The 14,179-nt window shown below is 38.0% G+C and overlaps 2 protein-coding genes and 1 non-coding gene across 3 annotated transcripts in view; 2 read left to right on the top strand and 1 right to left on the bottom strand.

Annotated features, from left to right (window-relative positions):
• The window catches only part of LOC144374425 (transport and Golgi organization protein 1 homolog), a 36,446-nt gene extending 31,093 nt beyond the window's left edge, over positions 1–5,353 (bottom strand). The window contains exons 1-2 of the mRNA XM_078037268.1: positions 5,199–5,353; positions 3,930–4,066 (exon numbers count right to left, since the gene is read on the bottom strand). Coding sequence (XP_077893394.1) covers positions 3,930–4,066; positions 5,199–5,331 — 270 coding nt within the window. The 5' untranslated portion in view covers positions 5,332–5,353. The remainder of the gene's footprint in view (positions 1–3,929; positions 4,067–5,198) is intronic.
• Positions 1–14,179, top strand: part of LOC144374421 (TATA box-binding protein-associated factor RNA polymerase I subunit A-like) — a 59,272-nt gene that overhangs the window by 35,191 nt on the left and 9,902 nt on the right. The window contains exon 2 of the mRNA XM_078037262.1: positions 12,710–12,832. The gene's annotated coding sequence lies outside the window, so the exon portion shown is untranslated. The remainder of the gene's footprint in view (positions 1–12,709; positions 12,833–14,179) is intronic.
• Positions 798–904, top strand: LOC144374431 (U6 spliceosomal RNA). The gene has a single exon (XR_013433830.1). It is a non-coding gene; the product is annotated as a U6 spliceosomal RNA (small nuclear RNA).

Here is a 14,179-nt window from a genome sequence, read left to right as displayed (position 1 = left end):
GAGAAAACTACCAGAAAGATGGGAGCCACAAAGAAAGAGAGTTCCAGAAATCTGCATGGAGGTGGTCTTCAGTTTGGGGCTACATTCTAAGCAGTACATGCGAGGGCCAAGAACAACTATAAGCTAACCAATCCCACAGTTGGCACTGAGCTGGGAGAAGTCTGGATTCCAGCTAGCCAGAGAGAGTTGACATACAAAAACAGTATGGTCAACAAGCTCATAAAGAAGTATTTGATCCAGGCATCATGGCACATGTCTGTAATCCCAGCAACTCAGAAGGTTGAGGCAGGAGGATCCCAAGTTTGAGGCTGGCAACTTATCAAGGGCCTAAGCAAGTTAGTGAGACCCTATCTCAAAAGAAAAAAAAAAGTTCACTCAATATCATTAATTATCAGGAAATAAACTCACAAAGACATACCCACTAGAATGGCCCAAGTGCTAGTGAAGATGAAGTCAAGTGGAAGTCTCCTAAATTGCTGGTGGAAGTATAAAATGATTGTGGTCATTTTTTAGCATGGCTTGACAGTATCACATAAGATAAAAACATACATTAAACGTAGGAGGCAATTGCACTCCTAGATATGAGTCCATTTATAGTGGCATATATATGAAATAGTACTGTAGGAAAAATGAATCTATAGTTTAAAAAAAAAAGTTATCAGTGGTTGCCTGGAACAGGTGGTGAAGGAACTCACTGGGAAGGATCCCAAGGAAACCCCTTTTCTAGTGAAAAAACTGTTCTATATCTTGATTTGGTAGTTTTTACATGGGTATCTACATTTGTTAAAACTCAGAGTGTGCTTGCTTTGGCAGCACATATACTAAAATTGGAACAATACAGAAAAAATTAGCATGGTCCCTGAGCAAGGATGACACCCACATTTGTGAAGCATTCCATAGTTTTGTGGAACCAACCCTTCAACAGATGAATGGATAAAGAAACTGTGGTACATATATGAAATGGAATATTACTTATAGCCTTAAAAGAGAAAAAAATTATGGCATCTGCGGGTGAATGGGAATATCAGGTTAAGGGAAGTAAGCCAATCCCAAAAACCAAAAGCTGTATGTTCTCTCTGAAAGTGGATGCTGACCCATAATGGGGGTAAGGTGGGTGGTAAGAGGCATGGAAAGAATGGAGGAACTTTGACTGGGCAAAGGGGAGGTAGGACAGGTGAGGGGGCATAGGGATAGGAAAGATGGTGGAATGAGATAAACCTTATTACCCGAGGTACATGTCGGAATACAAATGTGTTGTGTACAACTAGGAAAAGTTTTGTTCCATTTATATACAATGAATCGAAATGCATTCTGCTATCATGTATAACCAATTAGAACAAATTAAAAAAAACTCACTGATATTGGCTATCAAGGAATTACTGTTAAGTTGGGTGATGGCCCGTGGGTTCATTATACTATTCTCTGTGCTTTTCTTTAAAGCTTTTCTAATTAAATTTATTTTTTAACTAGTACATAGAAACAAACATTATAATTATTGAAGTAGGTAACATGACATTTTGATGCATGATTATACTATGTAACGTTTAAATCAGTTAAATATATCTACCTCCTCAAACATCATTTCTCTATGGTAAAACTTTCACAACCTTTTCTTCTAGTATTCTAAAATGTACAGTATGTTATGGTTACCTATAGTCCCCTACTATTCTCTCTGCTCTTATTTGAAAGTTTCCATGATAAAAATACTAAAAATAATTTTTAAATTAAGATATAACTTCAAATATTTAAAGGATTTCTATGTAGAAAAGAATTCAGTTTTATAGAGGAAATCATGTGGAGGAAAATTTGGAGTCAATACAAGGATGAACTAGACAACAGAAGAACATATAGCCTTGTAAGAGAGTGACTCATGCTAGGAAATTCTGGTGTACAGGCCTCATAACTACTCGTCAGGGCCACAGTAAAGAAAATAACAGCAATGAGTGAGAAACTAGACTAACAGCCTTCCAAGGTTTCTTCTAACACTAAGATTCTACTAAGATTCCATTGATCAATGAACCTGATTGGTGCACATCTCCCAAACACATCAGAGCCTATTACTCTCCAGTCCTATCAGATATCATACTACTTGTTTAAGATTTTACATTGATTTGTTCATAATTTTTGCATATATTTGTTAAGTCCTTTTCTTAAGGCTTTCAAAAATCACAATCATGCCTTACACCTGTTAGACTCTTTTAGTCCTCACACAATGTCCTGTACATACTGGGCCATCAAAATGCCTTTTTGAAATCTCCTTTCAAATCAGTCTTTTAACATTGTGCCTCTTCTTTGCCACTCACGTCTATGTCTTACCTATCACCGTACAATCACTGACACACCTGCACCACATTCGTGTCCCCCGACCTAGACCTAGAGGAGGGCTCTGTGCATACCTAAAAATATGAATAAAGAAATCCTTTCCATATCGTGAGGCTGTTAACTTTCCAAGTGATGCTGATTCATTCTGATAATCAAATTATGACTGTGGAAGACTGCTTTAATCACTGGAAATATCATTATTCTACCTGCCTGGCTTGTACATACCCCTTACCCAGGTGGCTGCCACCATCATGAACAAACATGGAGCCAACTGAAAAATGATTTGTTTCTCCCCACCACATCTTTTCCACCCTGGTGGTCTTTCCTCCCCAGGTATTCATTGATTTATACCACCTTCTGACTGCCTACATGAGAATTAGGGGGTGCGTAGGGGTAAAACCCTTCAAAATGCCAGACACCTCACCAGACATTTTACCTTGCCAAATCATTTAATTCTTATGATTGGAGTAAGCATTATCTACATTTTTCAGATGAGGAAAACTTTTTTCAAAAGTTTAGTTATTTGCCCAAACTTCTAAATGATAACCTTGGGATTTGAAACCACATCTACCTGGCTTCAAAATCTATACATTTTACAAGGAAAACAACAACATCATCTTTCTTACACAAGCCTTGAAATAACACAATCTACAGAAAACAACTTCAGTTGAGGAGGATTACTGTCACAAAGGCCCTAGGACCTCCAACCTCTAAAAGCTTTCTCATTCCTATAATTAAATTCTAAAAGTCCAATATCAACAAATACCAATGGGGGGGAGGTAAGTCCTAAAATGCTTAGATAAGCTTCTAGACAGATTAAATGTCTTGTTTGAATCATGATTTTCTTTAGAAAGATCAGCCTTAAGTGACTCTTTCTAAGAAACAGATCTAACCTAATTCCTTTTCATTCTTAAAACTTTCTAAGGATCCCCACTATTAATGGTCTAATGCTACTTTGGCTCATGACTTCAGTTAAGATTTGCTGGCCTCTCCAACAGGCCCATCCCCCTCCAACTTCACACTTTACAACACCAACTATTCACATTCTCCTGCCCTCCCCAAATATCCTTTCTTCATGTTTCCATTTCTCTGAACATATTTCTTCTGACTGCCAGCTTCCCCCACCACCCCAGCCTGTCTAATCAACAACAAACCACATGTCAGACTCCTGTTTGCCCTTTGCCTGTGCTTCAAACACATCTCAACCACTTTCTGACCTTATTGATCACCCTTCCAACCATAATAAATGCATTTATGGACAATAATGTTCTACCATCGAATAAATACCTCTCTTTCTGCCATTATCTTACTGTGTTTCAAGTGAATGCTGTTATCTCCCTGCCAGAATGAAAGGTTCTGAGGGGAAGAACCAAGTTTTTATAGGTGTGCAAATGTCCAGCCTTGGTAGACAGCAAATCTTCCTCATGTGCTAAACCAAGTAGCCATTAAAGCCACACCCCTATGGCTTTTGTTTCAGGAGCTATCTACTCAAAGGATCAGGAGTAATTTTCATAAAGACATTTTAAGTTCTTCACTTCATGACCAGAAGCCACTTAAAAACTAATAAATAATCAACATTCTAATTGAAGAAACTATGTCAAACTTACCATCTTAGACAAATAAAGCAAGAATGAATGTAACAAGAAAAGTATGGTGGTGGCATCTTCTGGCTCTTCCACCTTTATCTCTAGTTGGTTTTCTGTATCAGCAGCATCAACAGGAGTACCTTCTGTTATAAGTAGCTCTAAAATTGAAAGGGGAAATGGCTATTTTATTTTATGCTATAGAATAAGAATTGTCTCTCTTCAGTTTCAATATTCATCGAGCGTTTCACTAAATATATGAGTCACAGTGCCTGGAATATTTGGCTCTCCTAAAGACAATTAACACAGAGAAGAAAACTTCAAAATCCTAATTAGAGCTATTAGACCCTTCAATTATAAAATGAACAATCTCCAGTCTACTCTCCACTACTTCCATGGCCATACAACTGCTACCAGAACAATATTTACTCAAGGGAAAATTTAAAACCAGAGATATATAGACCAGGGTCACATTCAACAAACATGGATTTAGTGCTGGTGAAACCTTGTGTTTAAAATTTTAGGAAAGCTGAAAGAGAGGGAGTCTTGGTTTGCAGATTTGCAGGTGGAATGAGCCAAGGCTTAACACAGTATCTCGCACCTGGCAGAGATACTCAACAATTATTTATTGAATGGACAGATGACAGCTATTTAAAAAGAACACAGTAATATCAAGAGAGACTAAAGGGAATTGGATACAGACCTGCATTGAGGCTCTGTGAATGAGGTAGAATTCCAGTAAGAACTGAGAGCTTGTAGGGGTGGAATTTCAGTATGAGTTACAGCCTGGGGTACTTTGATTAAACAGCAGGAGTCCAACATGCAGTTATTAAGAAGTTGGACCAGTTGCTTCTAAGGTCTTTCTCAACCCTGAGATTCCCATTCACTACTATTTTTTTAAGCTTTTGCCTAATTTTTTTTAGTTTAGTTTTTGATGGACCTTTATTTTATTTATTTGTATGCAGTGCTGAGAATCAAACCCAGTGCCTCACATGTTAGACAAGCGCTCTACCACTGAGCTACAACCCCAGGCCCTCCATTCACTATTGGTCTATGAATTTGACTGCTGGTGAAGTCTGCACCATTGGCTCAGCATCTCAGCAACCTGAGCGGGCTGGCTGAGGCGAGGGGACACACGCAGGGTCCTGAGGCTCTGTCACTCCTGCGCCCCACCCGTCATCCTACGACCCCCTAGCCCAGCCCACGGGGCAGGGGACCTGGGGATCGGAGCCCCATGCGGCCCCAAAGAGCCACCACGGAGACCCTGGGCTGCCCGCCCACCTGCGCACTCACTGCTGCATTCGTCGTCTGCACAGAGTTTGTGCTTCCACAAGGGCCAGCCGGTGCTCGGGTCCAGTTGGCCCGGCACTCGCCAGGTCAGCCACAGCACGAACAGCAAGAAGAGCAGCACTGGCGCTGCAGCCATGTTGTGGTCACCTTGGGGAGTCGGTGACGGGGTGGAGTAGGCTGTGGCGGGCGTCAGGGGGCGGAGGCGGGGCTCAGGGGGGCGGGTGGGGTGGGTAGCAAAGCACAGAGGGGTGGCGCCTGGGAAGGCTTAAGCCTTTCCCGGGTGACACCTCAGCAGGGATATCTAGGGGTTGATCCACAGACTCTACTGGAGAACGCACGGAGCTGAAGCTCCGTCCTTCTCTAGTCAAGACCTTCTCATGGACTGAAGACCTTCTCCTCTAGCCGCTGCCTTGGCAACTAGGACTCTCCTTCTCGTCCAATCACCTGCCTTTGCTTCTGTGCCCTCACAAGCGACCCTCCACATGATTCTAGTCATCACCCACCCATCCCCCCCCCACTCCGCCAACGGGTCCTTTCTGGCTTTCCTTAATGTCTCATTTCTGGTCCATCCTAAACTAGCCCACTCCACTTCACCATCACTCCCATCCCCCATTCCTTGTCTGGTACCTCCTTTTCTGAACTACCAAATCCCACCCATGACTTGTCACAGCTAGTCTATGGTTCCAGGCTCCCTCCCCTTCAATCTCCTTGAGGTTCCTTGAAGCCCCACCCCAAGATCCCTCTGATTAGGAAAGGGGAAGGTGAATGGAACTGTGAGTGAGGGTGTAAACTGGAGACAGTGGCCTGCTTTTTTTTTAAGGCGGGGACAGGTGGGGGCAGAGAGATGGACATTAGTCTTCAGGCTAAGATCTTGAGATTCTTATCTTTATCCATAAAGGAAGAAATTATTTAATTCAAAAGCATATTTTTAATTCTCATTTTGTGCTACCAAAGCCCTAGCATGGTGTGGGAATGGATGAAAATCAAAAGACAAGATATCTGGTCCTGGTCGGAAAAAGTCCACAACTTAGTGGGAACCAACTGACAAAACCGATTGTCAGAGAAGAAAGCTAGTAGCTAACATTTCTTGAAAGCTTTATGTCCAGTTGTTATTCTGAAGGAAATTTTATTTTATTTTTTTCTGACCTCTAAGAGGGATCTTACATTTTTCTACTTCCCTTTCCAAGACTATTCCCTCTTTTGCACTGTGTAATCTTGAATTTAAATCTGAATTAATTGCATTGATTTTCCCTTGTGTTAATAGTCAAATTATGATACAATTTGAATTATTGAAATGCATATGGAGGGGTTTCTTTTCTTATTTTTAATGAAAACTCACGTTTTTTAAAATTAGCACCTAGGGGACTATAGGTGGAGACTTAATATGTAGAGTCATCAGCATGATAATTGTGATTAAATAAACACAAATCAGTTCATGACAGATGATTTCACTTACTATTATAATCAGCTTTCTCCTCTATAAAACAGCACAATTAGTCCTAAATTGACATTCACTAATTGTATATTAGAGTTTCAAGGAAAACAATGAAGAGTTGGTGACTAGCATAATGATTGAGATGTGTTTTGACATCAGTAATTATTATTATTTTTAAGATGGGGGTCTTGCTATGTTGCCTAACCTGATCTCCAACACCTGGACTCAAGCAATCCTCCTGGCTTGGCCTTCTGAGTAGTTAGGACTACAAGTCACCAAACCAGCCCAGTAATTATTGTTTAGTAGATCTCTTTTTGGACACTAAAATCACTACTAATATGATTGTATATGTTTGAAATTGGTTTTAGGAGCAACATACAGATTTGATGCAATTCCCATCAAAATACCCATGAATTGGTGTGAATATACTTAGTATACAATGAGAGATATGAAAAATTGTGCTCTATATATGTAATATGAATTGTAAAGCATTCTGTTGTCATATATAAATTTAAAATAATAATAATAATAATAATAATAATAATAATAATAATAATAAATGTCATTTTTCCAGAACTAGAACAAACAGTCCTGAAATCCATTTGGAAGAATAAAATATTCAGAATAGCCAAAACAATTCTAAGTCAATAAAGCAAGCTGGAGGCATCATCACAATACCTGACTTCCAATTGTACTACAAAGCTATGGAAATAACCACTGCATGGCTCTGTCATAAAACCAGATACATAGACCAATGGGAAAGAAGAGAAGACACAGAAAAAGATCCAACACAGTTAACACTCATCTGATTCTTGACAAAGATGCCAAAAACATATTGGGAGAAAAGACAGGCTTTAAACAAGTGGTGCCAGGAAAATTGGTTATCCATATGTAGACAAATAAGATTAGACCCTGTACAAACTTGAAAGAGATCAAAAGCCCAGGAATTAGACTAGAAACTATGCAAATCCTTGGAAGAAAATATACACTTGAGACTCCAGCATATAGGTACAGGCAATGACTTTCTTATTAGAACTCCTAAAGCTCAGAAAATAATGACAAAAGTTAATAAACAGAATGGCATCAAATTAAAAAGCTTCTGCACAGCAAAGGAAACAATTAGTAACATGAAGAAAGAACCTAAGGAATTGGAGAAAATATATTTGCTAACTACTCTTTTTTTTTTAAGAGAGTGAGAGAGAATTTTTTAATATTTATTTTTTAGTTTTCGGCGGACACAACATCTTTGTTTGTATGTGATGCTGAGGATCGAACCTGCACTGCATGCATGCCAGGCGAGCGTGCTACCGCTTGAGCCACATCCCCAACCCTGCTAACTACTCTTTGACACAGGATTAATATCCAAACTATATAAGAAACTTTTAAAAACTTAACACCAAAACCTCAAATAACCTAGCTTAATTGGGCAAATGAATTAAACAGATACTTCTCAAAAGAAGAAATAAAAATGGACAACAAATCTATAAAAATGTTCAACATCATTAGCAATTAGGGAAATGCAAATCAAAACTACAGTGAGCTTTCATCTCACTTTAGTCAGAATAGCAGCCATCAAGAATATGAACGATATGGGGCTGGGGTTGTAGCTCAACAGCACATTGCTTGTCTAGCACGTGCAAGGCCCTGGGTTCGATCCTCAGCACCACATTAAAAATAAATAAATAAAAATAAAGGTATTGTGTCCAACTACTTAAAAAAAAAGAATATGCACAATAATAAATGCTAGAGAGAATGTGGAGAAGAAGGGACACTTTTTTCTCTGTTGATAGGATTATAAATGAGTATAACCACTATTGAAATCAGTATGGAGGTTCCTCAAAAGACTAGGCAGGAAACCACCATATAACCCAGCTATACAACTACTCAATGTATATCCTAATGAATTAAAGTCATAATACTAGAGTAGTACATGCATACCCATGTTTATAGCAGCACAATTCACAGTTGCCAAACTATGGAACCAAACTAGGTGCTTATCAAGGATGAATAAATAAAGAAAATGTGGCATATACACACAATGGAGCTTTATTCAGCCATAAAGGTGAATTATGTCATTTGCTGGAAAATGGATGAAACTTGAGAACATTCTGTTACACAAAATAAGCTAAACTCATAAGATCAAGGGAGCCTATGTTTTCTCTCGGATGTGGAAGCAAGAGAGGAAAAAGGAAAAAAAAAAGTGAAAATCAAATGGAGATCAGTAGAGTGTAGGAAAGAGACCAGGAGAGGGAGGAGTGAAGGGAAAATACTGGGGAATGATATTGGCCAAACTGTAGTGTTATATTGTGCATGTGGAAATATGTAATGACAAATACTGCCATGATTTACAACTATAATGTATCAACAAAAAAAATGGAATAAATAAAAGAAAGCAAACAAAAGAACAAAATTGCTTTCATGTATATATGTATGTATGTATGCATGTATGTATGTATACAGCCTAGCCAAACATCTATTGTGAGCATAACATTAATACTCTGGAACAGTGTTGAGCAAATCATAGCTGTAAGCCTGACACTGTTTTTTTAAATTGTTCCCTTTATTCCTTTTTTCTCTTTCTTTCTTTCTTTCTTTCTTTCTTTCTTTCTTTCTTTCTTTCTTTCTTTCTTTCATTCATTCCTCTCTCTCTCCCTTCCCTCCTTCCCTCCCTCCCTCCCTCTCCCCCCCCTCTCTCTTTCTTTCTTTTTTATTTCCCAGGCTGGCCTGAACTCCTAGGCTCAAGTAATCTTCCTGCCTCAGCTTTCTGAGTAGTTGTGACTGTTGGAGCACACCACGGTGTCCAACAATGACACTTGCTTTTGTAAACAAAGTTTTATTAGAACACAGAAGCTTATATTATTTACCCATAGTCTAGGCTGTTTTTGTGCTACACTGGCATTTGAGTGGCAATTAAGACTTGCCTACAAAGTCTAATACGTTTATTATCAGTCTCTTTTCAGAAAAAGTTTGTCGATCCATGATTAGATTATAGACTAAAGTCAGCAGAATGAATACATAAACATTTCTTTTCTTACGACTAAAATTGGCTGTATGAAATGAGATAAATGATCTATTAATTGCCAAGATATATGTCTCTTCCCTATAGAAAGTGTGTATTCAGGACTAGAAATCTTGGCACTGTGTCATGTCAAATGTAGGAAAAAACCTGGTAGTTCATTTTGATGAGACTTAAGAAATTTCTTTTCCAGGGCATTTTGAGGTGTATCTAAAATTTGTAGATAATACAGGGAAGAACATTTTAATCTGCAAATAGATTATGTTCATTATTAGTTTGTAATCATTTCACAACTATCATATAATATTAAAGCATCATAAGAGACTGCCTATCATAATAGAAACTTTTATGACTCTAGCCATTAACTTGTATTTTTCTACTTATTGTAGACCCATACTTTTAAGCTAGTGCTATTGGTAAAATATATGATTATTTAACTCTGATTGCCTTACTAATTTTGACCAGTTTATTTTTCAGATATCCATTTTGGGGTTTACTCTTTCAATTAATTTTGGGTTCCATGGGCAATGAAATTGTCGTTGAGTATGTAAGATGTTGCAGTTTCTATGTAAGTTCACCTAAGTGCTTCTACCACTATTGATGGGCAAGGATATAACTAATTTAGTACTTTTACTTGAAACTGTTATAGTTCTACTGTACGGGATTTGTTTTCCTGACACAAAAGAGTATAAAACTAGAAAAACTAAACATTTTCAGGTATTAATTTCAGAGAGATGAAGCTCAAGTAAGATGGTGGTCATACTGAGTTAAGGAGAAAATTATCAAAGTGCAAGATTATCATAGTGGTTGGAATTTTGTGGACAAGAATGTCTGAGCTATTTATGGTGGGTGCAATGTGATTATGTGTGTGTGTTAGAGAGAGAGAATACTAAAAGCCTGGAGGAAATTTATTTTTGATATGAATGTACCAGATGAGACTCTTTAAGGCTTAGCAGAGGTTGACTGCTATAAAGGAGACTGAAGATGATGCTAAATGGCAATGTTGGAAGAAATTAGGTTTTCAGCAGAGTCAGGTTGCAGCAGCTTCACTAATATATCAGGTACTTAATTAAGAGTTCATAAATAAGCCTTAGCAAAAAGAACCACACAAAAAAGAGTAAAGGGAAAATGGTAGACCTAAATTTGAAACCAAAATTGATTCATGCTGAAAATGTATGAGGCAGCCAGAAAGGAAAAAGGAAAAGAAAGGTGTGTGTGTGTGAAAGGAATCTGAGGGCAATCAAAGGGAGATCAGTAGAATAGAGGAAAGGGATCAGGGGAGAAAGGAAAGCAGGTAAAAGAGAAATACTCAAGAATGATATTGGCTAAGTTTTATCACTATATTGTACATATGTATGAAAACATAACAACAAATCCCACCATTATGTACAAGTATAATGCACCATGAAATATGGAAATAAAGAAAAATACCAAACCTAGTGAGGCACGGAATATGCTTATAATCCCAGTGACTCAGGTGGATGAAGCAAGAGGATCACGAGCTCAAAGCCAGCCTTAGTAAATAGAGGTGCTAAAGCAGCTCAGCAAGACCCTGTCTCTCAATAAAATACAAAATAGGTCTGGGGATGTGGCTCAGTAATTGAGTACCCTGAGTTCAATCTCTGGAACCAAATAATAATAATAATAATAATAATAATAATAATAATAATAATAATAATACCAAATCTAATATGATCAAAACAATTCACCAGTAATTAGCCTGCATGACACATAAAACAGAATATCCTTTATAGGAAGAAAACATAATCCAGACTTCCTATGATGTATCATCTATAAATGACCAGAATATAATTAAAAAAATTTTTTTGGTACCAGGGATTGAACCCAGGGGTGCTTAACCATTGAGCCACAACCTCAGCCCTTTTTTGCATTTTATTTAGATACAGGGTCTCATTGAGTTGCTAAGTGCATCCCTTAGTTGCGGAGGCTAACTTTGAACTCTTGATCCTCCTGCCTTAGCCTCCTGAGTCGCTGGGATTATAGGCATGTAGAATATCATTAAATTTTGCCAGAATGCAAAGAAGATAGAAAAATGAGAACCACAAGAGAAAATATCACATATAAAAAAAGTTCCGTGAGCTGACCCAGATTTTAGGATTAGCAGAAAAAATTTAAATAGTTTTTATAACTAATTTCAAGGAGTTAAAGAAAAGCTTAATCATAATGAATATGTAGATATGGGTGTCAACATATAAATGAAAAATTTCTTTTAAAAGAAATAAAAATTACGGTATTGGAAACGAAAAATTCATGAAACAAATCTATCATCAGATTGTATAGTGCAAAAACAGCAAAAAGTTAACTTGGAGATAGACCAATAAAAATTATCTGGTCTAAAAATTAGAAAGAAAAAAATAGAGACTTGGTTACTATCAGTACAAAGTGACCTAACATACATATAATTACATTTCTAGAAGAATAGAGGCATAAATTGTACAGAAAAAAAATATTTAAGACAATGATGACTAAAATTATCACAAATTAACAAAAAAGATGTCAAGAGATTTAGGAAACTCAGTGAATACTAAGGTTAGTTACAAAGCAAATCACATCTAGATGCATCAGAGTCAACTGTAAATGATCAATTAGAAGGAAAAAGGTCTTGAAGGCAATTAGAAAAAAGTGGTGTGTTATGCATTGGTAAAAATGACTAAAATGATAGCTGGCTTCTTATCAGAAATGAGAGGTTAAAGTTAATGGAAAGGTTTAAGGTGCTAGAAGACAAAAACTGCTAATCCAGGATAAATCTCTTCAAAACTGAAAGCAGAATAGACATTTTAAAATAAATAAAAAGTAAGAAAATTCAATACCAATAGATCTCTACTATTAACAATGCTAAAAGAACCTCTTCAGGATAAAAGGAGATGATCCATCAGGTAGAAACAGATGCACTGTGTGTTTTAGTTAACTGTGTAATAAACTTAATGGTTTAAAATAAAAATTCTTTGTTATTTTTTCCTTATTCTATGATTTGGCTTTACATAACCTGATGAGTCCTTTGCTCTAGGTATTTATTACTGCTTATGTGGTTTCCTTTCGCAGGGATTGTTTAACCAAAGGTAGAACTGACAAAATCCTCCTACCTCAGCCTCCTGAGCTACTGGAATTACAGGTGTGCACCACCACTCCCGTCGGAAAGCGAAGCAAAATCCAAAGGACCACCAGGTAAAGTGACATCTTACTCCCCTAGTCCAGCTGCCGTCCCCTCTCCACAATCTCTATTTGCAATGGAAATCTTACACCTTCTGGATGAGACAGAATGATGCAAATCTCTGGCCAAACAAATGGGAAGGCAGCAGCCTATAGTCAGTTCTTGGTTCACTTCCATTAGCCGGTACCGGCTCAAGGGGCGGGCAACTTCGTTCCAACCTTCAAAGGAGGAGTTGGGGCGGGGCTAGGTTTTGCGCATGCTCCCAAGGCAGGTTTTGGGGGCATGCTCAGAGCAAGCCCACGCTCACAATTTCCGGTGAGAGCTTTCTTCTGGAGTGGAGGCGGTTTCCTGCGGAGCCCCGCGGTAGGTGGGTGAGTGCTGCGAGTATAATTGCGAGCTTACTTGTTTAGAAGACAAAAAGGGTGTGCTTGGATTTACCCGTGTTTTCCTTCCGAGTTTTTTCCCCTTATGCTCTAAAACCTTGGGTTCTGGGAAATGAGAGCCAGCTGGAGAAGCTTTGGTTACTGTGGCAACCATGTGTTACTGATTCTGGTTTTTGAGGATTTGAAAAGAGAATTTGTGTTATAACTCCTCAAAGTACATTCTGGGTCGCATTCAGAGTCACATATTATTTCAAACTTAGGTGTTTAACCCCGGAAATTGACTTTAAAGGATTTAATTCTGGTAGTAATGTGGAAAAGCAGTATTTTAGGCAGGGTAACTAGTTAGAAAGCTAATGCAGTGATTAACACAATTTCAGGGTGTTGTAGAATTCCAGAGAAGAGGAAATATTGTAGAAATTCTAGGTGGTAGGATCAGAAGCTTTAATGCTTGGGTCGATGTGGGAAATGAGGGAGAGAGACACTGAGCCTCTTGAGGATTAATTCCAAACTCGCTTTTGCATTTGTATTTCTAGTTTCGTTTGCCGCCTGCAATATCATTGCCTCCTACCTATCTCTTGTCCTAGTTCTAGTCATGCCTAGTAGTTTTATGTTCTCTGAATTTCCTTGTCCTCATTTTGTGTGTGTGTATGTGACCTTGGACAAGTTTCATAATTTCACTCCCTTAGTTTTTTTCAACATAATGTGGAAGAAATCAATTAGTATGTAGTGTGAGTGTGTGTGATGCTGTGTGGGAGGGATAGAACCCAGGGCCTCATGCATACTAGTCAGGCACTTTACCACTGAGTTACATCCCTAGCCCCAAATTAAATAATAGACCAGGTATGTAGTAAAGATCCAATAAATATTAGCTACTACTATTTGTACTGTATTTGTTATTTGCATTTTGTTGTTTCTTTCTCTAGGCTTGAATTTTTTAAAATTAAGGGGAAATATCTTTATGTGCTTGAAACATAGTAA

Source organism: Ictidomys tridecemlineatus, unplaced genomic scaffold (assembly GCF_052094955.1).
Source record: "Ictidomys tridecemlineatus isolate mIctTri1 unplaced genomic scaffold, mIctTri1.hap1 Scaffold_69, whole genome shotgun sequence".
NCBI lineage: Eukaryota > Metazoa > Chordata > Mammalia > Rodentia > Sciuridae > Ictidomys > Ictidomys tridecemlineatus.
The sequence above is the reverse complement of the archived record's forward strand: the minus strand, read 5'-3'. Positions and strand labels throughout refer to the sequence as shown.